Source organism: Eleutherodactylus coqui, chromosome 5, assembly GCF_035609145.1.
Source record: "Eleutherodactylus coqui strain aEleCoq1 chromosome 5, aEleCoq1.hap1, whole genome shotgun sequence".
NCBI lineage: Eukaryota > Metazoa > Chordata > Amphibia > Anura > Eleutherodactylidae > Eleutherodactylus > Eleutherodactylus coqui.
In genome coordinates this window covers 135837599-135864377 of record NC_089841.1, presented here as the reverse complement: position 1 = coordinate 135864377, position 26779 = coordinate 135837599, and the positions used below count along the sequence as shown (strand labels likewise).

General features: G+C 46.5%; 2 protein-coding genes across 7 annotated transcripts in view; one reads left to right on the top strand and one right to left on the bottom strand.

The window, feature by feature from the left end:
• Positions 1-26779, bottom strand: part of LOC136627809 (uncharacterized) — an 884798-nt gene that overhangs the window by 6924 nt on the left and 851095 nt on the right. Inside the window, exon 1 of one of the 6 annotated variants that reach the window (XM_066603211.1) lies at positions 885-996. The exons of 1 other annotated variant lie outside the window; for it this stretch is intronic. The gene's annotated coding sequence lies outside the window, so the exon portion shown is untranslated. Of the gene's footprint in view, positions 1-743; positions 997-26779 lie in introns of those variants that run through there. 4 more of the 6 variants (XM_066603212.1, XM_066603215.1, XM_066603213.1 and 1 more) reach the window with 4 other exon arrangements.
• On the top strand, positions 959-26779 carry RFC5 (replication factor C subunit 5). The gene is made up of 11 exons (XM_066603210.1): positions 959-1086; positions 9345-9409; positions 11635-11771; positions 12676-12755; positions 14263-14336; positions 17013-17172; positions 17262-17343; positions 18821-18950; positions 19591-19668; positions 21257-21311; positions 26168-26779. Exons 1-11 carry the CDS (start codon positions 1037-1039, stop codon positions 26262-26264), a joined length of 1008 nt encoding a protein of 335 aa, XP_066459307.1. The 5' UTR covers positions 959-1036; the 3' UTR covers positions 26265-26779.

Below are 26779 nucleotides of genomic sequence, written 5' to 3'. Positions count from 1 at the left end.
GGTTTTGTGGGAAAACAACGGGGAAAAAAACTATTTTATTCCGCCTCTCTGCTCCACAAACAGGAAAGTAACGCGGCGGTACGTGGAGCTCCGGTGCTGCACACAACGCCGGCCGCGCACTGGCCACCTTCTGCTTATAAGTCCCATGCCGTCGCTGAGAACACTGACACCCGCTGCCCGGGCGCAGTGTGGTTGTGTCTGCGGGTAGATCTGTGCCCATGGAGCACGATGGGCTCTGGTATCTGCGGTAAGATAGAACATGCCGCCTGCTGGTTTCCGTGAGCGGATGACATAATTCCAACCGGCTAATGTGAGCAGAGTTATATTACCGTGGATCACAGGCTTGCGGAATCTGGCTGTGCGCGGGCGGCCATAACGGGGCTTACAGGGCCGCTGCCAGCAGCAGGAACGACATGATCCTACGGGGATGTGTGGCGAGCAGTCTGCGGGGGTTGCGGGCGAGCAGTCTGCGGGGGTTGTACTCTCCCATGAACTTGGCGCACGAGCGCGGTTCTCATTTTACAGACTCCTGTGCGCTCGCACCAACTTCACACGGCGCAGGCGAGTATAGCGCCGCACGCAGACTGCTCGCCCCGCAGCTTACAGCCCCAGAGCGTGGTATATAACGCGGACAGCTGGTGGTGTGAACAAGCCCTGCCGGCCGCAGCACACGGCGGAGCCTCCGGCTTACACTGTGCTGCACCGACGGGGATACGGAGACATGTATATTTCCCTCTCCGTACCCGTATGTCCCGGCAGCAGCTGACCGGACACGTGACCATACAGTGGCGCACAGGTCCGAGGACATACACCGGGTATAACAGCTGGGCGGTGACCTGCAGACCTGTGAGACAGGCTCCCGCCCGACGACTACAGCCCGGTACCTTACACGGCGGCGCCGGGGACACAGGGAGAGAACACCGTCCGTCCGCCTCACACACCGGAAGCCTCGCGAGAAGCGCGTGCAGCCGCCAGGCCCCGCCCCCCGACTCAGCGCGCCAGTTTCTCCAGTGGAGCCGTCAGCGGAGACAGCAGCATGGTGTCCGGCGGGAAGACTCCGGCTGCAGCGAGCAGGAACCTCCCCTGGTATGCCGGGTGTCCCCGTGTGTGTCCTGCCGTCATGTGGACGCGTCTCCGGCCGCCCGCACACAGGCGGCTTTCCAGCGTTTTCAGCGCTGCAATTGTTTTCCATGCGGCTTCTCAGACTTGCACTAAAGTGTATTAGGGCTCCGCAGGCGGAATACCGCAGAGTAATCCATCACGGCGCCCGCAGAGACCCCATACTGGCCTCCAGATCCGCTGTGCGGCTTCCGCATGACACTGCCGGCGTGATGTGGTGAGCGGGGCGCGTATTCACGCTATACGTCCGCTGCGCTCAGTGGAAGTATAGCGTGACGGGCGGCTTCCATTGACTACAATGGAAGCCGGCCGCGCGTATGCCCGCAGCAAATAGGACATGCAGCGGGTAACTTCTCGCGGTGGGATTCCGCAGCGTGTACATTGAGCTATTGGGTTCAATAAAACCAGCTGTGGTGGAACGTGGCGCAAATCCAGCCGTGGGCACTAGCCCTGAATGCTGCAGTTTTCAAGCGCTGCACACGCCCGGATGGCGCAGCAGAATCCGCCCCTGTGCCGGCCGCTGCCGCTGCGCACCTGACCGCTGTTGTCTTTTCTGTATTGTGGCTATGCCGGCCGGCGCAGTACAGAGAATGCTGCGCTGTCATTCGGCGATGATGCAGAGTCCGCGACTCTTCTCTAATGTCATTGCAGGCGGGCCGCGGGTCAGACAGCGTCCATTGACTTCAATGGAAGCCATCCGCGCAAAAATGGAGCCTGCTGCGATGTCTCCTCTGAGGAAACCACAAGTGTGGAGGAAGAATCCATTTCCCACAGCGTGCTTTAGGCGCTATTTGCCGCGGGTCTGTGGTGCGGGCGCCCCTCCTGGATTCTGCAGCAGATATCCCCCCGTGGGCAGGAGGGCACATTCTATTCTCATGCGTTTTACATCGCGATGCTGTGCCCATTGCAATGAATGGGGTGCGGTTTGAGCGCTGCTGGAGGCGCAGCAGAATGGGGTTACTGCGATTTTGACTGCGTTTCTTTTAGCTCTCCCGTTATCCGCTTGGCTGCGTCTATAACTGCTGAACACAAACGCAGTCAGTGCAGCTGAAACGCAGGGTTAAAAATCATTGTTTTTACCAGCGCCTGTGTGAGAGGGCTTCATCCTTCACCCCACCAGACTTGTGCATGCTGACTACAATGCTCTTTCCCTCGGCGTGTTCTGCTCATGTAGAGAAGAGTAGGACACGCTATATCTTTCAGCATTTTGTGCAGCAGAGTCCCCCCATAGAAGTCTATAGGAGGAGCGCAGATATACGGAGGGGGTGGTGAGACACCGCGCAGATATACGGAGGGGGTGGTGAGACACCGCGCAGATATACGGAGGGGGTGGTGAGACACCGCGCAGATATACGGAGGGGGTGGTGAGACACCGCGCAGATATACGGAGGGGGTGGTGAGACACCGCGCAGATATACGGAGGGGGTGGTGAGACACCGCGCAGATATACGGAGGGGGTGGTGAGACACCGCGCAGATATACGGAGGGGGTGGTGAGACACCGCGCAGATATACGGAGGGGGTGGTGAGACACCGCGCAGATATACGGAGGGGGTGGTGAGACACCGCGCAGATATACGGAGGGGGTGGTGAGACACCGCGCAGATATACGGAGGGGGGGTGAGACACCGCGCAGATATACGGAGGGGGGGTGAGACACCGCGCAGCTATACGGAGGGGGGGTGAGACACCGCGCAGCTATACGGAGGGGGGGTGAGACACCGCGCAGCTATACGGAGGGGGGGTGAGACACCGCGCAGCTATACGGAGGGGGGGTGAGACACCGCGCAGCTATACGGAGGGGGGGGTGAGACACCGCGCAGCGCCGGGAAAACTCACCTGGATCTTATTGGGTTAAATATTACCTTGTATGGTCGCCTGCACGCGGCCAGATGTGTATCACAGGTCCGGGGCGCTCATCCGCCTCCGGGTTCTGCAGTAAATACCGCCAGAGCATGCTCTCAAAAAGTGATTCTTCCCGCACATGAAAACTGTTTCCGCTCGTTGAGGAAAAATCGCAGCATGCTCTACTTTGATTGGATTCCGTGAGGACGGCTTCCATTGAAGTCAATAGAAGCTGTCAGACCCGCGGCCCGTCCGCAGTTGACGTTGCTGACTCTGCGCCATTGCTAGACGATGGCACGGGAAAAGCAGGAGTTTAAAAAAAATCTATATCTGTACTGCACATGTGCGGCGGCGAGCCGTGTGTCCCATCCGCAGTACAGAAAAGAAGAGCAGGTACAGGCGGATGCCGCTGCTGCCAGGGCCGGATTCCTCTGCCATGTGCAGGCGGCCTAATCCACAGAAAGGATGCGCGTGTGAACTGGTCCTTCGTACGCAGAAAGTACAGCCCTGCGTGCAGATCTACCCCGTTCATGCGTAAATGTGTTGCGATGAGTGTTTTTGCACATAGGTTTGTCCAACTCAGCCCTTAGTATTAAAAGGGTAAAGATGAACATATTGTAATGGGGCCATTAACGTCACTTCTGAAGACCCGCAGGCGGTGCTTAAGACAGTTGGGGGGGGGGGGGGGTGCATTCAACATCTAATTGCTGTAGAACTGCAGGCGCAGCAGGCAAGGTGCACGCAGCGCTTTTCTGTGGTCGTCGGGCACGTAGCTGTACACAGTGCAGGCAGTAAGGGGGTTGTGCCAAGGTATACCCAATCCACAGGATAGAGGATGATGTTATGGGGTCTGGTCAGTCCCCAGTGAGTGGAGCAGAGGCAGTAAGTGTCATATCACTGCTCCACTCAATGAGGCTGCCGGAGCGCATGAACCTGGGAATCTGCGGCACTGCCGAAGTGCAAGGAGCGACTGCACGGCCTCCACTCCATTCAGTCTGTGTCTGAGCGGACCCCTGTTCTCAGGATCAGTAGAGCTCCCATCAATCAGACCCCCAGCGATCATAACGATTCTCCTTACCCTGTGGATGGGGAATAACAATATAACTTGATACAACCTGTTTAAGGTGCTGGCAAAAAATATTTCTGAGTGTTGTCCCAATGGAGCCTTAACAACACCATGTAGGATTTTAATGGAGGTGTCCGAGACTCTTGCTATTGATGACCTAGCCTCCTAATAGGTCATAAATAGTTGATTGGTGACGTATACCCATTAGGATCCCCACCGATCAGCTGGTCCGTGGGTCTGCTGTAGCTGCGGACAGTACTGGCAGCAGATAGCGCTGCCCGTTTTGCAGTGAACCATGTTTGTTACTGCAGGCACAGCTCCCATGGAGTTCAGTAGGAGCTGTGCCTGCAGTACCAAACCAGACCACTGTAATGTTAACGTGGTTGCAGGGCAGACCCCCGCGATCAACTGTTGGTGGTCTATCCTGTGGATCGCTCATCAATAGTAAAAGTCCTGGAGAATCCCCCTCAAAAAATAATGAGCACCCGTTAGCTGGAACATGACATCCAAACTTCTTATGGCTGATACCTGCCCTTTACAGCTCCGGTCAGCAGCCTTGCTGATTGCAGCTCTTAACCCTTTAAATGCCATATCAATTCTGATAGTGGTATTTAAATGCCACAATCAATGTTTGGGGGGTCCTGGTGAGAATGCAGAGTGCCGTACGGTTGCCATGGCAGCCAGGGGCCTTCTGAAAGCCTTCAGGGCTGCCGTGGCAGATTGCCTATCAAGCCATGCCTGTAGCGTCAGATCACGGTATAATGTAATGCTATGGTATTGCATCATACTGCGGGACCGTTTATTGTTAAAGGGGTTCTTGTTGAAGTTCCAAATTCAGAAGTAGGGATGGGATGCTATTCGCTTTTTTAAAAATAAAACTCCAGTTCTTTTTGGCCGCATGCACACAACCGTGTTGGATCCCGCAGCTGAATCTGACCCAGTGCCCGGCCGGTGACCCTGCGTACCGGTTTGGATTCTTCTTTTTTTTTCTGTACTGTGGATATGCCGCCGGCGCACATGCGAAGTACAGATTATGCCATGCCGGTGCTAGGCTATGACTCGGATGCCGTGACCTTCAATGGAAGTCATCCGCACGGAATGGGCCTAGAAATAGAGCATGCTGCGATTTCTCCCCTCTGTGTTGGACCCAACTGTCCAATCTGTCTTTAGGGATTTCTAGGCCCCAGAGCAGATTAATCTGCTCCCAGCTGCCAGTCCGTGGGGATTTGAGGTTTCATCAAGGTCTGTTTATCTAGTGCAGTCCTCAAACTCCTTGCCGTTTATGCCTTGAAGACCTTTCTTCTTCAGGTACGGAACGAGGATGTGAGAATCCTAACAGACAACACAATGGCTGCCACATCTCCACAGACAGCCCTCAACGGCTTTAAGCAAGCAGAGCTTTTCACTGATCTAAACTCCTCTTGTAACGGGTCATCTGTTTAGGGTCAGACTGAAGCAATCAGAGCGGTGCCCAAATCAGGAGGTGTTCAGTCTAATACTAGAGAAGTGGGGAGTTCTGACAACAGATTTGCCAACAGCGACCATCTGAAGACCAAGAGATTGTACTCCCTCCATCCCTTGGACCATCCCCTGGGTCTGGATGCTTTTTCCCAGTCCTGGGAGGGGGAGAGATGTTAGACTTGACACAGCCTGGGTCATTCTGATTGCTCCATTTTAGCTCAGGAGACCTTGGTCCTCATGTCTGAGAACCCTGTCAGTAGACCAACCCTCAATACTTCCCAACTGAGGGGACCTGTTATTTCCGGGTCCAGTCTTCCATCCCCAAATCTTGAACTTGACAGCATTGATGCTAAAAGGCTGATGTTAAAACACAAAGGGTTAACAGATCCTGTAATGCCTACTTTACTTGCTAGCAGAAAGCAAGTCACTTCTCACATTTATCTGAGGGAGTTGAATGCCTTTATAAGTTTTGCTCCATGCGGGCTAGATCCTTTCAAAGAAAAGGCATCCCCCTTATCCATGAGTTTTTACAGGTGGGTCTTGATAAAGGCCTCAAAACTAGTACTCTAAGGCTGGGGTCACATGGGATGGAATTTCGGTGGAACTCTCACGGAATGGCCGCACCGAAAAACTGGGGGAATTCTGCTGGAAAAGAGCAGCTTCAAAACCCGCGGCCTTTAGCTGCGGGCTAAGGAGCGGTCTCGCTGTCGGCATACCACTGTGTATTTTTCTCCCCCTAGAGAGGAGAGAGGCCGCTGCGGAAATGAGAAAAGAATTGCCATGCTGTGTCTTTGTTCTCCGCGCTGCATGTCCGTTGCCACAACAGATTGGCCACAGCGTGTGGATGAGATTTTTGCCAAATCTCGTCCACTTTGCTGGCTGATCCCGGGATTAGGAGCCGCGGGCGGAATTGCTATACGGACAATCCGCACATAAATTCCGCCCCGTGTGAACCCAGCCTAAAAGAAGAAATGTCAGCTCTTAGCACCTTTCTGGATTATAAGTTAGCTGTCCATCCCTGCGTTAGGCCTCATGCACATGGGCGGATTTGATTTGCGTCACCTGCGCAGGAGATCTGCAAGTTAAGCCGCCCGCAGAGCAGCTAAAAGCATGCGGATGTGATATATTTTTTCCCCGGCGTACGGATTGCACGTGCAGGAAGAAATTGCGCATGCTCTATTTTACTGCGGATCCCGCAGGAACGGCTTCCATTGATATGCACCAACATTTACAACTAACTGTCGGTAAATGCCTCTCCCCAGCCGGCTCCATTGTGCATCAGGAATGTTAAGGCCCATTTAGACACAACAATTTTCGCTCAAAAGCCATCTTTTGAGTGATAATGGTTGTCTAAACGTGCGACCGTTGTGCACTATTGGCTCATCACTACATCTTAGCAAGCTAAAAATCATCAGGACCACACGCTGAGTTCTCAGCAGGATACTGCTGATAGTATTGTTTCAGCTGGTATCCCGCTCTGAGAACACAGCAGACGTATGCAGAAGACAGCGCTCCAGCTGTGTTCTGCATACCCGCTCGGAGCACTCAGCTGTATACAAGCTGAGCACTCTGAGAGCACAGCAGCTGTATACAGAAGATGGCACCCCCGCTGTCTTCTGTATACAGCAGGAGCTTCGGTTACACACTAATAAGCTCTTAAGTAGCTAGTAGATGAGCTCACTGCCGAGAATCGCAGCATGCCGCGATATAAATCCCGCAAGTGGAGAATATGTTATGATTCTCTGCTGGTGGATGCAGACGCTGCTCTTTCCATAGTAACCCTATGGAAAGCTTTACAGAGCGTGATCCGCGGGCAATTTATTGCAAGCAGATCATCACCCGTGGACAGGCAGCCTTACTCACTATGCAGGGGAAATGATGGTGCAGATGCATGGACCCTGACTATATACAATTGTAAGCCGCCTCCAGACCACAATTTCCATTTCAGGGTGTGCTGACACGTCGCTGATTTAAGGTCAATTTAGACGCGAAAATTACCGCTCAAAATTCGTTTAAGCGATCAAAAGTGAGCGGTTTTGCTTTTAAAGACGACCGTTTAAACGTAACGATTATCGTTTGAAAATGGACGAGGCGGCCGGGAATTTGTTCTTTTATTGCCGTGTAGCATTTACATTTAACGATAATTGAACAATAGTTTGCTTGAGTTGCCTGTGCATCGATGAAGATTAAAAAAACTCTAAACTACTGAATTACATATAAACCAAACTGCCAAACGATAGATTTTAAGCAGACTGAAAGATAACGATGAACGAATCGCTAACGAAAAGTGCACGATAGGCGCGTGTTTACACGTCATGGTTATCACTCACTTTTAACGAATTTTGAGTGATAATCGTTGCGTCTAAATGGGCCTTTACTGCAGATTTTGTCAAAGATATTCGAGAAAATCGGCTGCAGATTTCACCTTTGCAATTTGAATTCAATGGAAAGGGTTAAGGCCTCATGTCCATGGGGGAAAATAAATTTTAAAATCCGCAGCGGATCACTCGCGCAATCCGCATGTAAAATTTCCCATAGGAATGCATTGACCACCCGCGGTTATATAATTAGCCGCGGATGGTATTTAAAAGTGATTTAAAAATGTCATGTGCGGGGGGAAAAAACGCGACATGCTCCATTTAAGTGCAGATCACGCTTCGGATGGCCCCCATTGATCTCTATTGGGTGCGGGAGATCCGCTGTGGATCTTAAATGTGAATTAAATGGGTGTGGGAGATCCGCTGCGGATTTCAAGGCTGGGAGGTGGGGAAAGTACTAGGAGGTGCGGTAAAGTGTGCAAAACACCACCAGCCTAAAAATTGTATCCGTGTACATACGCGCGTAAAAAAAAACGCATCCGCATGTCGCCCGCATGCAATAAAATACAATTTTATGCTGATCCGCACTGCATCCGCAGCAGAAATCAGTGTTACGTATCCGCAGCGGGCCTGATTTTCCCCGTGAAGGAGTAAAATCTGCTGCAGACCTGTACAAAAAGCTGCGACAAAATTGGTAGCAAACGCACTCTTAAAGTGGAAAAGAAGGAATCTGAAAGGGAGAATAGTACACGTACAGCATGAGTGCGGAGGACGGGGATTGGCGTTAAGGTTTACCTTCTCCTGCTTTATTATAGTACCAGGAAAACGGAATCCCCCGGCGAATCCAACGGCTCCAAGCAGGCCCCATTGACTATAATGGGGACTGTTCTGTTTCCATCCTGTGTGTATATGCGTGGATCTTCAGTCTACAGGGTGGTCAGTAGTTCATGTGGCCACGTAGATGAATGTCTAAACCCACCGCTCTTCAGCAGGTTTCATCCACCATCTAATGTGTATGGAGGTTGTCCTGACTCCCCTGAGGTAGACGCACACTGCTGCTCTATCATCTGCCCTGTGGATGGGGGATAAATGTTAATTCTGGAGCTACACAGGGAATTAGTTGCTGCAATCCTCCTTCTTCCATCACTAGAGCCTGTTCACACCAGCATTGCAGGTTCAGTTTGGACCCTTCGTCTGAATTCCACTGAAAACCTGAGCGAAATGGCTCTGCAGGCTGCACTACTGTCTTATAAAGCGCTGCGGATTTTGAAGGGGGTGTGGGGTGGTGAAATTTGCTGTGGAAAATTCGCTGTGTGAGTATACCCAAAGTCATTCTTGTTAGTGTTGATGCAGCACATGTGCATTTATGTTGTTGCTAAGTGAAAACCAGGGGAGGTGTGATATGACTGATGCCATGCAGAATATTACATACTTGTATATTTAAAGGGGTATTTTATTATTTATAGAAGAGGAAACCATAAAACATTCTAATACACAACAGTCTAACATTGTGGTAAAATATCTATTCTCGCTCAGGGTGGAAAAGTATCGACCCCAAACACTTGACGACTTGATCTCCCATCAGGATATCCTGAGTACAAGTAAGTCGCTTGTCTTTGAGTTGTGTTCACACTTGTTTTTTTTTTCTTTTGTTCAGTTTTTCTTTTTTGCGTTTTGAAATACTTTTGGCGTTCTGGTCTGTGATTCAATAGGAAAATAAATATTTAGGCAATGCATTTACTTGTGGTGCTTATTATAATTATCAATATTGATTGACTTGTGCTATAAAAAAAAGCAACTGAACATGTCTTGTGTTCCAGGATTTTTTTCTTGATTGCTTCAGGCCTCCTGCATGCAGGATCCGACCTTGTGCCCAGCCAGTGACCCTCGCATACCTGTCCAGGTTCTTTTCCCTGTACTGCGGGAGTGCCGTCCGGCGCACATGCGCAGTAGAGAGGAGGCCGCGCTGTCCTGGATCCCGTGACCCTTCTGCAATGGTCACTGTAAAGGGCTGCAGGATAGAAAACCACACAGAATGGAGCGTGCTGCGTTTTTCCTGCCACGCGTGGAAATTTCCATGTGTGCGCAGGAAGCAGCGGGTCTCCCTCGAAGGCTATTAGCTGTATTTGCTGCAGAATCCAGGGACAGCCACCAGCCTCGGATTCTGCAAATCAAATTCGACCCTGTGCAGGAGCCCTTCACACTTCATAATGTAATGTCTTATTATTTTTTTTTTCTTTTTGTAGTCAACATCTGGAATGAGTCAAAAAAAACCCACAATAAAATCTAGGGTACTTGTGGGTTATCTGTCACCATTTAAATTCATTTCACAAATGTTTCACCAATATATGTGCATAAAAAAACAGTATTTCTTAGGCCTCCCTCACACAGCGCTGTGCTAAATGCTGTACAACGCTCCGATTCATTTCAATGGGGCTGCTCACACAAGCGTCAAAACACTGCGTTTTTAACGCTGCGCTTTGAAAGCGATGTATGTTCTATTTTTGGCCATTTTCAGCTTGTCTCGCCCATTGCAATGAATGGGCAGCGGTTTCAGCACCCTAAAAATACACCCTGATTTGGGAGTGGCTTGAAATTTAAGACCTACCCAAAAAATCACCCCTAGCTACACTAGATTGGAGGGGTGGGGATGACAAATGCTTGGAAGCCTGCCCAGAGAGCTGGGACCTGGACGGCACCTGCTAGGTGAGTATTGGCAGCGCTGCTGGAACCGCAATAAATGCAGTGTTTTCTGCAAACGCCTGTGTGAGGGAGGCCTTAAACTCTCTTTATTTCTCCAAAATAAATATTTATATTATTCAGGTGATAGAGTTGAATGATGTATATTAAAAAAGAGGTGACAGATAACCCACAAGTACCAAATCCCGTGTGAATTAGTAGGTCAGGGTGTAAACACGTTTCAGATTTGTTTAGTGTTTGTCATCGCTGTGCTAAAGTACAATTTACATCACCATCCATAACATGTTCCACTTTGTATGATAATACAATTTTTTTCATTTTAGCTGATAGGAGTTGTCCAGTCGTATACTACTAATTGCCTATCCTGAATATAGGGTATCCGTAGAGGTTCGGCGGGGGTCTGTTACCTGGTACCCCCACTGGCCAGGTGTTTTCTAGACTGGTGCTATTGTGTACTGAGCTTATTTCTGCAGGAAGCAACAGCTCAGCGTGGTATTGCATGACGAGGTCCTACTGAAATCAATGAAACCTTGGCTGAGCCACTGCAGTGGGGGACAGAGCTGTCTGCTTCCTGCAGAAGTTGGCTCAGTGCAATGGTGCCACGAACAACTAGTTCTGGTGGGTCCTGAGTAACAACCCCCTCCCACATCCCCTGCTATCGATAAACTATCCTGAGTATAGGCCATCAATTAATGCTATAAGTGCTCATTTCACTGCTTATGACATGTTCGCGTGGCAGAAATTAGCAATCAATTTGACATGGAATCTGCAGATTCTGCATGAAATCCATGGCAAATCCCATTAATGTGAATGGCTATCCGCTCTGCAGTCTGTATTGTGTAGGTTCTTTCAGTGCGTGGTTTTCAAATCCTTGTGCAGATAAAAGTGACGTCACTTCTTGATGCAGATTCTGCAATGAATTCACATCAGGCCATTGACAAGGGCTAAATCCGCATGCTGATCCACAGCATGGAGACTGACAAATTCGTGGCTTAGTCATGGATTTCTGCAAGGATTTCAGAAGCTGAATATGCACTGAAAAAAATAATGTGTATTGTGCTGTGTGAGCATACCCTTACTGTATAAAGCAGTGCCTGATCTGTACATGTGTTGTATCCCTCATTAGTTCAAAGATTCATAAGTGAAGACAAACTGCCTCACCTCTTATTCTATGGACCCCCTGGGACTGGGAAAACTTCCACAATCCTAGCTTGCGCAAAGCAACTTTATAAAGATAAGGAGTTCAACTCTATGGTATTAGAGGTAAAAACTTATTTCTATTTTATGAACTTTAGTGAGATCCTGCACAAGGAATACAGTGTCTACAGTCACTCATACACTCCACCAGCGTTCCTATGAATATATACGCTCCTGTAGACAGTAGGGATTCAGCCGTGCCTGTTAAATGGCCATGAACCCAGTTTTAGTACTGCCTAGCAAAGTAGAGTTTACTTAAACCAGAGGCTGCTGAAGTACCAGTTTTCCCCACTTACCTTTCCATTCCTGTTTCAATTCCTCTTTCCTCTTCTGTAAAATGTTGTCATATGAAGGGACAACACGTCGTGCCACCATAATGGCCAATCACCTCTTATCTAAGGAATGGGGATTATAGGCAGTGAATGGCCTACATGGCTTCCCTATAGACAGAATCTCGTTATGCAGAAGGTTACACAGTAGAGTGGTGGGATGAAATAGAAAAGTTTATTGACCAATTCCTTACTGCCTGTGGAGGAGAAACTGCAGATCACCAGAACATTTATAGCCTGTCCTAAATAATGCCTCTGTTACAGACAGTGTACAGCAAGACTGAGCAGTGAAGAGAAATGGCAACAGATAACTTCTTATTCGCTCCAACAAGCACATCTGTGTGTGTGTGTGTGTCTCCCCTTCCGCTCTGCTCTCATAGACTTCAATGAGTATACTGTCTCATCCACCTTGTCTACTTCCTGTTCTGCTGTAGTGCTGTCTTTAGCAAAACACTTGACAGCAAGTTAGGAGGCAGGAAGAACTTTAGTGGCGAGCATTTTAGAGTGAATTTTCAATACAAACATGTCATTTTATGTAAACTGCAGTTTTGCTAATTATCACACTGCCTATCCTATACGAACAAGTTGTTGAAAAAGTTGGCTACTGTATGAATATGTAACATTGCACTTTTCATTACTAGTTGAATGCGTCAGATGATCGCGGCATAGATATTGTCAGAGGCCCCATATTAAGCTTTGCCAGTACAAGAACAATATTTAAGTAAGTGGATTTCCTTACTAAATCGCATCCTGTATTGTAAGGCTATGTTTAGGAATAAGGCTGCATTCCCACGAACGTATATCGCCTCGGTTTTCACGCTGAGCCGATATACGTCGTCCTCATCTGCAGGGGGCGGGAGGATGGAAGAGCCAGGAGCAGGAACTGAGCTCCCGCCCCCTCTCTGCCTCCTCTCCGCCCCTCTGCACTATTTGCAATGAAAGGGGGCGGGGCTAAGTTCCGAGAATTAGCCCTGCCCCCGTTCTGCCTTTCCCCATTGCAAATAGTGCAGAGGGGCAGAGAGGGGGCGGGAGCTCAGTTCCTGCTCCTTGCTCTTCCATCCCCCCCCCCCCCCCCCCCCGCACACGAGGACGACGTATATCGGCTCGGCGTGAAAACCGAGCCGCTATACGTTCGTCTGAATGCAGCCTAAAGCACGACTTCCACACCTAAATGCTCAAACGATCTGCTTGAACAAATCTGTGCAGAATATTGAGCACTCTGCAGATGTCAAAATCCACAGCTTTTTTTATTACTGGCGTGGATTCTGCATAGGGAGGCTGCAGACTAGCCTCATTAAATCGCAGTCATGCTAATTCTCATATTCCATCAATGGCAAATCTGTTCCGTGTGAACATGGACTACCAGGATTTTTCAAACTGCTTCCAGGCTAATAGATTTTTTTTTTTTTTTTTTTTTTTTTTTTTTACATCTCTGCTTCATTCCCTATTACTGATGTAGCCAGTGACCGAACTGCATGCTTTACACCATTCCTTCTAGACTACATAAAGCTGCAGAAATATAGCTGGTGGGCACATTTGACCATGCATTGCCCCATAAATTGATGTGTATGCGATTTACCATGTAAAAGAATGGGGTGTGAACTTTAGTATTGTACACTTGAAGGATGGGGTTCCACACCCTGCAGTCATTGCAGTCGCCTATGAACTATGCGTACACCCCATCACAACCTACACCACCATCCCCAATTATCATAGCCTCACTCCCTAGAATCCCACACACACCACAGGGATAATCTCAATTTCATGATTCTGACACAAGTTAGAATTGCGCCTCAGCAAAATGACAATTAAATTAATTTGATTAATTGCCCAGCCCCATGGCTATGTGAACGGGGCCCATGGGTTCTCTTACACATTGCAATTTGCTCTGTTAGAGAAGCGCTCATCAACAAGATTGATGAATGTCTACTAGAGCTTTTACATATTCAGATACAATATATGGAGACGTAGAGCTGACCAGCGAGCCGCATATGTTCACATAAATAAGCCAATCTGTCATCAGCTCATCGTTTGTACTAATTATACAATCTGATGATCGGACAAAGAACGCCCTCGTGTTATCTGTGTTATATCTTACACCGTCACGTCGTTGACATTTTGGTCCGTGCGGTGCCAGGTTATTAGCCTGTATTATGCTACACTGGTGTACAATGTAAGCAGTCTACTTTGTGTTGTTACAATGTGACATCTGCCTTTGTGTGTTGCAGGAGAGGTTTTAAACTTGTGATCTTGGATGAAGCAGATGCAATGACTCAAGATGCACAGAATGCTTTGAGACGAGGTAAAGTGGCTCACAACTCGGCTGCCATATGCCTGGAAGCATTACAAAATTACAAGGTCTTCTGAAAATCCTAGATAGACATAACAATCTGCCATGTCTTTATGCTACAGCAGCTGAATTTATGCAAGCAGCTTGTCTGTCGCGCTTATTGCTACTGCTACCTGCTGGGTATGATTAATGTAGCTCGGGCTTAGAGAGGAGTTCTTGTCATTGCTTTAATGGGTTTTAATGTTGGCATTGCTAGTTTTGGAAAAGGTCTTGTCTTTTGCCTCCCCTTCTTGACATAAATCCTGTCAGATTGTCTTATCAGCTGATCGATCCAACAATGTATTTGTGTGGCCGTTATTGTACATTTAGGTTACTAAGGCTAAATTAAAGTAGTTGGAAACCAGCAAGTAACTGGAGAAAATAAACCATCTACAGCATGGACTCTTTATAGCAATATCCTAGGTGATCTACATGTGCTGTTGTAAGCATATGGAAGGAGTAATAGTGGTATAAAGTAGATTTAGAATATATGGGAATGGACTTGACATATAGGGCTCTGTGGGATCATTACGTGAAATGCAGTCATATGTTGGCACTCTATTAACACAGTAACAGCAGCAACTGAGAATTTAAAAAACTGCATGAAGCCTGTAGTCAAAACTGCACCCATATCGCTGGCAGTGCCTTAGGCCTCCCTCACACAGACGTCCTTGTACAGCGTTTAGCGCTGCGCTAAACGCTATACAACGCTCCCATTCATTTCAGTGGGGCTGTTCACACAAGCGTCAAAACGCAGCGTCTTCAACAGCGATGCATGTTCTATCTTTGGCCGTTTTCAGCCATGCGTTGCCCATTGAAATGAATGGGCAGTGGTTTCAGCACTGCTGACAACATGGCACAAATTGGTTCCACGTTTTTGGCAGCGCTAAATGCAAGCACTAGCTGTACTACGAAAAAAAAGAGTACTCTCCTAACAGGCGTCGTCCGGGATTCTCCAGCTGGTCTCCGGAGCTCCGTGCAGGCTGTCGACCACTTGTCAGGCCGACAGAGGATCTTACTGACTGGGATTGAAATCCCCCCGCCTCCAGCAAGAGATTGCTCTGATTGACTGCGCGCTGCTGAGTGTCAACTGGCTCTGCCAATCACAGCCAGCGCTGGATGCGCCAGTCACAGCCATACATCCGTCGCTCAGCCAATCACAGCATCTCTTGCTGGAGGCAGAAGATTTCAATCCCTATCACTAACAAAAGATCTTCTGTCGGCTTGACAAGTGACGGTAGCTCCGGAGAGACCAGCGGCAGAGAGCAGACAGCGGCAGCTAGGCAAGTATTGATTTTGTTGTTTTTTTTTTTTTATTTATTGATTATTTTTTTCAGCATTCTTGGTTGAAAAACACTGCGTTTCTGCAAACGCCTGTGTGAGGGAGGCCTTACTGATGAATGTGGGAGCATGGTAGCACCCAGAATGACTGTTAGTTGAGGCAAGGTGATGACTTGCTGTAGATGGTGCCTACCTTTGCTCATCCTTCTTGCACTGTAAAATATAAACGAGGCTCCGATAATCAGCATTAACTAGATCTTGATCACTGATATGTTAGATTTTGCAGCGTGTGGATCTATTTTTGTTTTTGATGTATTTGATATGTTTAATATATATTCTTAACAAGCATAATTATGCAAGCTGAAAACCTTAAACCATAATGTATGGTACTAGAATCCTGATTTAGGTTTGGTTCGTTAGATGAAAATTAGGTTATGTACGGCGTTGTACAGAACCTTGTTTTTTTTATATATGGGAGGGGAGCACGGCAAAAGCAGAAACAAAATAAACCAGTTAATACAAACCTCTCGCTATCCAGGTCCCATAACCAGAGTGCTGCAGCCCATGTCTAGCATCCAGCTGGAAAGAACATTGACAAGTACCCTGTATGTCAGCCGCTTTAACCCTTTCCAATCCAGGGTCAGCCCTCATCTGACATAAAAATTTCCCTGCATAGCTCCAATGCTGGATGAGGGCCGACACTGGATTGCAAAGGGTTAAAGCAGCTGACATACAGGGTACTTGTCGATGTTCTTTCAAATGTCCTTTCCAGCTGGATGCGCTGCCCTGTATATGGTAACACATTATGAAGAACAGCTTCTGACATCAGAACGCTGTCCTGTATACTGCTAGAAACGTGCCGGCCTTGTCTGAGATCAGAGCTATGCAGGGAAATCTTAATGTCGGGCGAGGACCGAAACTGGATTGGAAAGGGTTAATTTTCAAAAAATTGCTAATAAAATTATGATGGCAGTTCACTTATTTTTTGTTAATGTTTTTCTGTTGAGTAATTGTAAGGAGTACACTTTCCCTCCCAAAATAAATAAGAGCTAGGGAGTATGCTGGTGGCAGGGGAACTGGATTGGAAAGGGTTAAGGCTATCAATGGTTAGAACAATATGTAGAAAGTCGTGTAGTGGCTGAAAAGGACGCCAACAGGTGGTTTTATTGCAGTTTGATGAAGTTTTCACATTGATAATAGCGGTGTAGTTTTAACACTGCTGTTAACCTGAAAAATCTTGTGGCTATTAATTAGTTTGAAATGAGCACCAATTTGGGGTAAAACGGCATAAAAGTATAAAATAATTGCATCGCTTAATCATGTGACTTTTGTCCTACAAAGACGTATTCTATTTTTTTATCCCTTTAGTAATTGAGAAGTTTACAGAAAACACAAGGTTTTGCATGATTTGCAATTACTTGTCAAAGATCATCCCAGCGTTACAGTCCCGATGCACAAGGTTTCGCTTTGGTCCCCTGAGTTCAGAAATGATGGTACCCAGGCTGGAATATGTAGTTCAGCAGGAAGCGTAAGTAGGATCATATATTGCTCAGCCGATCTCCAGACTCCATGAGCACATTACAAACTTGTGCCGTCTTTCCACCTTCTTTTCCCCAGTGTGGATATTACTCCAGATGGAATGAAGGCTTTGGTGACCCTGTCTAATGGAGATATGCGGAGGTCTCTGAATATATTGCAGGTAAATACAACTGAAGACTGATTTATTGGGAGCTCTGTCAAGCTGCAGGCAGTAAGGTCCTCTGAGTTATCACGTTAGCCATTTTATCATTTACAGTATATAGTGGTCCCTTCACATACAAATAGATGACCATTGTAAGTTGAAAATTTAGTATTATGCTGAAACCATAATTGAGTTGAAAACTGGTTCTGAAGCCCCGAAAATGTCAAGCAAAAGTAATGCAGAATGAAGATTAAAGAACATTTTAGCAGATAAGTATTACAGATGAAGTCCTTTACATACAATAGAAATAACTGATAAAAACTACATCGTTTTCTATGTAAAGTACAACTTCAGGGTCTTTACAGCACACACGGTGCACCAGAGAGGTAACATGAAGCCGTTCTCACCTGGTGTCTAGGAGAGGCAAAGGAGTAATACATGTAATACCATACTGTACTGTAGAGAGGCGCCACCACACAGCCTGTCAGTGCATGCACTTCAGTAATGCAGGTATTTACCAGTGAAATGCGGATTTGCAGGATTTTCTAGCAACTTGCTAGTACTGTATATCTGCACTGTCCATGACATTGTTTGGTTTGAAGACACAGTGGCCCGGGAAGGATCAGTGTATATTAAATATTGTATTGTGAATCATTGTAAATTATTACACTGAAGCTATGAGGTAGGGGGCAGAGGGGGTCTCCTATCAATTCTTAGACCATGCTCAACTTGAGGGCTCATGCCCATGGGCAGGTTTGAATTCCGGATGCCCCACGAGGATGATCCATAGACAATCATGGGTGCCCCCAGCTTAATTAAAGCATGCAGGTTTCCTTTCCGGACCATCCGGTCTGGAAAACAAATTGCAGCATGCTCTATTTTGCCACGGCTCCCATTGAAGTCAATGAAAGTCGTCCGATCTGCGCGGCACCTGGAACTGTCACTCTAGGTGTGCTGCGGGAAAGCAGGACATTTTTTAAAAAAAAATCTCCACTGCACGCATCCGGACTGGTAAGTAATGTCCTCGTGCCGCGGGCAGGGTGGGATCCCTCTGCGGGGCTCCCGCCCACAGAACCCGACCTGCCCATGGACATGAGGCCTAATTGTCTCATAATTTTGACGCTATATAAAGTGCAGCCACAATTTGTAAAAACCTCTGACCTATTACCGCGATATGCCAGAAGTTTTTCCGGGTACTGAGACCTCCACCCATCACTAAAGTGAGTGTGAAAAAGAAGAGTTAGCTCATGTGAACACTGTGCCCGTTCCGTTATTGGTGAGCGGTGTATGGGATCCATAGACTTGCTACACTGCTCCAAGCAAAGCAAAAAACAAAACTCCTGACATGTCACAAGATTTTGAAAAGTTTAGTTACACTTTAATAAATGTATATCTAGCCGACTCCTTTAAGGTATATTAATTATATAGGGCAGAATGTTACATATACTTCACGCTTTAATAATTGTCCTGACTGACGTTTGCCTATGTTTCTCAGAGTACAAATATGGCTTATGGAAAAGTGACAGAGGATACCGTATATACCTGCACTGGTCATCCGCTGAAAGCAGACATAGCCAACATTCTGGATTGGATGCTCAACAAGGATTTCACCGCTGCATATAAAAGTATCCTCTTATGTTTGTAGCCACAGATCGGTAAGGGTTGTGCTGTTGGGATTGAGATTTTGCAGTGTTGGCTCCCGTATTGAAGGAGTTGTATGTGACAAGGCAGACAGTCACACATTAAATCCATAGAGGTTATCTACTTATTAACTTCCTGAACAAGCAATTAAATGTGCAGTATATAAGGATTGCTATAAAATATTAAGAATCAAATGGTTGGTTGACAAGGTCATTAATCTGCGTGTGGCTAGCTTAACTACAGGAAGAATGCCATGTTAAAGTGGTTGTCCTGCTAACATAATCCATGTCCTTATTTCCCCCCTCTACTTGGCTCTGGCTGAATGGATATAGCCCTGTATGCCATAATTGAGACATTTCCCCCCGCACTGGCCACTTAAACAAAATGTAAAGCCACCTTTTTAGATTTTTATTTAGGGTGGACTAAAGTAGCACTGTTTCTGGTAAGAAACGTTTTCTAAACTTACAACTCTTACAAGTATTGTAGTAAATATCATTTGAACCTAGTTACAGCCTAATAACGTGTTTACTATTTTAGTAGCACCACTCTTTACAGTGAACATAGAAAATGAATAGGCTTTTTTGTCTTTTGGAAATGTGAGACTACTTAGCGTATTGCATGCAGATATCATGGAACTGAAGACCCTGAAAGGCCTGGCTCTTCACGATATTCTCACTGAAGTACATGTCTATGTACACAGAGGTAAAAAATATCACCTTACTAAATGATGATCTGTATTTCCAACACCACATTCTCACCGTGACCTATTAAAGCCTCTTCTCGTAACTATAGACTCTCTGCACCCACCTAACGCAATATCACATTGAATTTGGTGGCTGTCGCACATGTGTGGTTCTGCTCCATTCATTTCAATGCGGCTGATGGAAATAGTGGAGTACAAGCACTCTGCTGTCTGGAAATGAGTGGAGCTGCACTGCTATGCTAGAGTGCCACTACATTCCATTTATTCCTCCTGCAGGGGGTGGAGTGAACCCACAGTGGGGAGGAGAAGGGGCACAGAAGCCCTGTTCTTGGGATTGGTGGGGGTCTTGTGTTTCTGGGAGGGTCTGGGTCTGGAAGTAAGCATGCATGCATGCATGCTTGTCAGAGGAATATAGTAGTAGTTCCGGTTCGCCCTTTCAGACCATAAGGGTTTATGCCATCAATGTCCCACTTCTGGAATCTGTACTTCTGAGAGTGGAGGTCCCTTGACACCCCCCTCCGACCTGGTGAGGTGGCGGTGCTTCCAGAGTGAGTGGAGAGTTGGCCCCGCTTGGCTTGTGCGAGGTTATGTCATACATGTACTCAACAGCTTTGTGACCTACAGATCTCAGACATTCCAGTTTGATCATAAGTTCTTGTCAGTCTCTATTTAGTGTGTATTACACTTTTTTTCTTTTTTAATCGGCCTTCCCTCCTGGGTGTAGTACTTTTGGGACTTGTGTGTATGTGTTGCATTTTCAAGATTATCACTACAATAGAACTTCGTTGATATTGTATTTGCCAAGGTGAGTTGTTTTTCATTTCCCGTGAGTCAAAGAATGACGTCTTTTTGTTTTCTCCTGGGTCCAGCTGGTGCAGAGAGCATACCTGATATCCTTGTTGTGCTGTGTAGAAGAGGGGAAATAAGCAGTGGGGACTCGCTCCTCAGTCAAGTGCCATCTGTTTGTGACTGGTTTCTCTGGTGATTTTCCCCTATCTCAGAATGGTTCCCACAGCAACTGTATAAAGTTAATTATCTACCTGAATGGTGTGAGAAATCATTAGTTAGCCACTAGGGGGAGCTGAACACAAAGCCAATAAGAGATTTCTAATCTATATGACTAGTGACTTTCTATGTAGACATAACGACCTACTGTACAGAAATATAATCTCTGCAATATTAAATAGACGTTATATAAACTTGTACTCAATATCAAATGGATTGCCCGCTTCAGGCCTTGCATTTAATTGATTGGGGTCCTCTAATTTGGTCACTCCCTGTTGCTCAGACTTAAGAGCCACTACAAAGAACATGGGAAATTTGCAATAATTGGTTCCCCTGGGGAGGCGATTGGCGATCATAATAGCTTTATTAGTAGATATGTAATACCTCCGTCCTTCCCCACAAAGAAGAGTATGAGAGTAAGACCTGAGATGGTATTCTGCATCTAAGTGGGTAACACTAAAGAAGCTGACAAGCTGGAGTGCGTTGGCCTAACCCAATGCTTGTTTGGATAAAGGTATGAGAAGGCTACAGCCAAGGATGATAATAGCTCATTTATTAACTTATTTTTTTTCTTTTTCACAGTGGATTTTCCTCCATCTGTTCGGATGCATTTGTTAGTAAAGATGGCTGATATAGAGTAAGTATTGTGTACCCGCTTGTGTACTTGTCACATACATATTTTAAAGGGAAATGTATCAAGTCTTTAGTTTCAATTACATTTCTTTATGCACAAGGGCAGCAGTGTATATATTTTTTCCTTTATCCAAGTGGCTGGTAAGTCGGAGACATTTCCTCCTGGATTGTATGTAGAGATGCAGCAGGTACTTTAAGGAAACCGATTAATGAGACTTGCAGGTAAACGACTGCATGAGCGCTGATGTCACCACTAACGTCATCCGCGCTTGTGCAGAGCCTGTACACTGACAAAGGGTTTTAGGTTACAAAGTCAGCAATAAACACCTGTGAGTGGTTTTTTTTTTTTATGTATTTACACTGCACGATTGTTGCTCAAATTTATTCATTCTAATGAATTTTGAGTGATAATAGTCCTGTGTAAATGGCCCATTACAGTCTTTCCAGGAAGATATGGAGCACATCCCCATTCCCCTCGATTCCAAGTAGTATCAGGGAGATGCAGACAAAGCCTTTTTTGTGTACTGTCATACCGGCATGGGCAAGATAGAATAAGGGTGCCTTCAAATCATCCCCAAAAATCTGCATTTCTCAAGGCCCATTTAGACACAACGATGATCGCTCAAAAGATGTCGCTCAAGCGACATTTGAGCGATAATCGTTGTCATTTTCAGCACAAGATGAGCGATCACCTTGCGCTGCCAGCGAAGAATGCAGAAGACAAGCGGGGTGTCCCCGCTTGTCTTCTGCTTCCAGCTGTTCCACCTCCGAGCGCCTGGCTGTTATACAGCCGAGCGCTCAGAGCTGAGGATGCAGAAGGCAAGCGGGGTGTCCCCGCTTGCCTTCTGCATCCAGCTGTTTTCTGCACGGAGCACCTGGCTGTTTTACAGCCGAGCACTCCATGTGGGGTATGGAGAACACAGCTGGACCACTCTATTCTTCATACCCAGCCTGTCATCAGGGAGCGGGATACAGCTGAACCAATAGTATTAGCTGTATCCCGCTGTGAATCCCTGATAAGGTTCATTGTTGTCTTTCAACATAGACAACAATGAGCGACAGCATAGCGAAAACTGCACGATGTCAGTGCTGCTAGACACAACGATTATCGCTCAAAAGATGAATTTTGAGTGATAATTGTTGTCTAAATGGGCCTTTACATGTAAATGTCAGAGTTGTGGATTTGCTAAAGGTGAAATCCGCATGTACTCGCAAGAGGTGCGGTTTTGTTCCACAGTGTGTGAAAGCACCCTAAAACTGGCTTTACATGAGTGTATTTGCATGTCTATAAATGTTGCATTTTTGCAGATTGTTAGCCTTACTTCTAGAAAAAAAAAGGATTAAAAAGTGATCAAAATGTTACATGTTGTCAGAAATGAGATAAATAAAGAATTAAGAAAAAATAAAGTGGCTGGACTTATGATCAGGGTATTCGGGGGAAGAACCATCACTAAACTAAGGCACGCAGACAATACGACTGTGGTATCAGAGACAGCAAAGCATCTGAAGACTACAATCTTGAAGCTACAATAAGAAAGTGAGAAGGACTTAACCTTAAGACAAAGATCATAACTGCTGCCAACAAGGAAGTCTACATAAAGGTCATCAATGAGGAAATTAAAGTGGTTAATCATTTTGAATTCCTTGGCCCCTCATCAATCATAGTGGTAGCTGGACAGGCGCGATAAAGCGTCGATTAGCACCGCCTATCATACGGCAATGGTGAGCATGGACTTATATATGGAAGTGCAAGTATGTCTCAGTCGCCATGAAACAAAGGTTAATCACAGGCATAGTCTTCCTGACTGTAGCATATGGCTGTTAGCCGTGGACATTGATGATACCAGACAGAAGAATAGTTGATGCTTTCGAGCTGTGGGGTTGGAGGAAACTTCTACAAATTCCCTGGACAGCGAGGGTCACTAACAAAGCTGTCTTAGACCGTATCAGCCCAGAGGTGTCCTTGGAAGGCAAGATGAGAGCAAATTGTCTGGAAAAAAAACTACTTGGAATAGTCAGTGGTAAAAGGAAACTAGGAAGACTCTGGACACCATCAAAAAGGGCACGGGAATGAATATTGGGCAATTGAAAGTAACCATAGAGAATAGAGTACCACAGCGTATTCAAGAGTCGAACATGACTAAATGGATAGAATTTGAGTTGGTGAAAGTTTAAAAAAAAAAAAAATAATAATAAATAATTTGGTATTGACATCATACTGGCCTGCAGAATTAATTTACCATTACGGGCTAGTGCCCACAGCCAGATTTCCGCCGTGTTACACCGCAGCTATTAGGTTCTCTTGAGCCTAATAGCTAAATGTTCACGCTGCGGCATGTCCTATATGCTGTGGGAATACGCGTGTCCGGCTCCCATTGTAGTCAATGGAAGCCGGCCGTCGCGCTATACTTCCGCTGTCAGTACAGCAGAAGTATCGCGTGAATATGCGATTCTGCCCACCGTGTCATGCGCTGTACTGCGCACACGCATCAGCGTGTCAGGCGGTACGCGAGTATGGGGGGGGATGGGGGCACGCCCTGACAGACTCTGCTGCGATATTCCGCAGGCGGAGTTAGTCATGGCTGTGGGCATGAGCCCTTATACTTGCTGGGTGAACGCTGTTAAAAATAAAAGCAAACATGCAGAATGAAAAGCGATCAAAATGTTATATGTTCCCAAAAATGCAATAAATGAAGACTAGAGTTCATCCTGCAAAAAACAAGCCCTCAAAGCCGGGTTGATGGGAAAATATAAATGCTATTGCTCTTGGAATGCGGCAACAAAAACAAATCTAAGAAGAAGAAAAAATTGTACAGAAATGGCAAGACATTAAAAAACAACACTATAGTAATTTGTACTATTTAAAAAAACATAATAAGGCCTCATGTCCACGGGCAAAAGAATTAAAATCCGCAGCGGATTTTAACTCTTCTCCTGCCCGTGGATTTGCATCCCATAGGGATGCATTGACCACCCGCGGGTAGATAAATACCCGCGGATGGTCAATGAAAGTGATTTTTTTTTTTTTAAATGGAGCATGAAAAAATCTGGACCATGCTCCATTTAGGTGCGGGTCTCCCGCGGGCTTCTATTGAAGCCTATGGAAGGCCGTCCGGATCCACGGGAGACCAAAATCGGAAATTTACTCACCTGCTCCGGATCTTCCCTTCGCCGCAGCTTCATCTTCTCTCAGTCGCGGCCGGATCTCTTTTCTTCGGGCCGGCGCATGCGCGGGGCACACAACAGACGTGCCCTGCGCATCCGCCGGGCCGAAGAAAGAAGATCCGGCCGCGACGGAGAGCAGATGAAGCCGCGGCGAAGGGAGCATCCGGAGCAGGCGCAAGGTGAGTTAAAGGGGTTGTCTTGAGGCCAAAGTGAAATTTATTTTTTTGCCCAGTCCCCCTTCTAAAGCAAACATTACTATGCACAAGTGTAAATGGCTTTTAACGATGGTTTCTACTCACCGTTCTAGCGTTTCAGCAACTTATAAAACTTCTTCCAAAGATGGCCGCCGGTCCTTTCCAGGGATGCACCGCGGTTTTCTCCCATGGTGCACCGCGGGTCTTCTCCCATGGTGCACCGTGGATGCCTTGCGTTCCACTGCCGATTACAGCCACCTAATTGGCTGATCGGCACACGTGACGGGGCGGAGCTATGCGGTGGCGTGTAGAAGGGGGCGGAGCCAGAACGCAGCTCGTGCCCGGACCGACCAGAAGGGAGAAGACCCTTCTGCGCAAGCGCGTCTAATCGGGCGATTAGATGCTGAAATTAGACGGAGCCATGGAGACGAGGACGCCAGCACCGGAGGGGGTAAGTGAATAACTTCTGTATGGCTCATATTTAATGCACAATGTATATTACAAAGGGCATTAATATGGCCATACAGAAGTGCTTAACCCCACTTGCTTTCGCGAGACAACCCCTTTAATTCTTATTTTTATACCTCATGTCCGCGGGGCAAGAGGGACCCGCTACGGATTCTCCATGGAGAATCTGTAGCGGGCCTGATTTTCCCCGTGGACATGAGGCCTAAGAGTTATAAAAATAACTGTATAAATTTGGTGTCATCAGAATTGTGTTGACCTGGGGATTCACATTTATTTTGCACACTGCATGCCATAAAAATAAAATCAGAATTTTTTTTCCCCCTAAAAATAAATTAAAGCTATACATTACATTAGATGTACTAAAAATGATGCATTAAAAAAAAAAAACAGCTTGTCCTGGCTATGTCGACAGAAAACTTAAAAAGTTATGTGCTCCTGGAATGCTACAATAAAAACCTGAAAAACTAGTTGGTCTTTAACCCCTTAATGACGCTGCCCTTTTTTTTTTTTTTTCCCATTTTGGTTTTTCCTCCCCCCTTTAAAAAAAATCGTAACCCCTTTATTTATCCATCGACGCCGCTGTATGAGGGCTTTGCTTTTTGCAGGACGAGTTGTAGTTTTTAATGGTGCTATTTAAAGTACCATATAATGTACTGAAAAACGTTGAAAAAATTTTCAAGTGGAGTCAAATGAAACCCCAAACATCGCTCGGTGGATTTAAATGCCGCTGTCAGACTTGACAGCGGCATTTAAAAGGTTAATAGCTGCGATCGTGGCTATTGCCCGCGGGTGTCAGCTGTTGCCCACGCTGTATGCAGAAAGGTTGCCCCGCGACCTCTGTGCATACATACCCCAAAGCTCCAGGACGTAAATGTACATCCTGGTGCGGGAAGGGGTTAAGGCACAAACATGGCTTATGCTGGAAACTGACATCAAGAGTAAGGGGTTAGTATAGAATTGTATCTTTGACCTGAACATTCATGATGACTTGTTATAGTATGGAATCTTCCTAATGCTGCTCTCCCTCTATCAGGTACAGATTGGCTTCTGGGACCAGTGAAAAGATTCAGCTTAGTGCCTTAATAGCTGCATTCCAGGTCACCCGAGACATGATCGCTGCAGAAGCTTAGAGTGGGATGTTGTAAGTTGACGGATGCATGACCAAGGTTACTCAAGGACATAAACTATTCTGCAAGTACATACATGGATGGCTCTGATTTTGGAACAGAGACTGATGTTTGCAGTTGCGAAATCATTTGGGTACAACGGCTGTTACCCTGGAAATTCAATGTTACAATGTGCGTTTTATAGCAGAAATAAACAGAATTTTGTTTGAGGTTCCAGTTTTTAACCTCTTAAAGGGGTATTCTGCAGTAAGAGGGCTCACAGTACCTATAATGGAGTGGCACGGTGTCAGAACTGCAATATATTTTTCATTAAATCAACCCCTTTAACAGAGATTTGGCAAAAGAAAGCAGCCGTCCTTTATATGTATTTTTAAAACTGATAAACTGTCTTTCGAACATTGTTTAAAGTTACGTGTCAGACGTGGATAAGAGAACCGGAGTTGTCCTGGAGCTCTTGTGGGGATTCTATATACAAAGTACTTCCGTTTCTCCACAAATACACTTCTCTTTGGCTATGA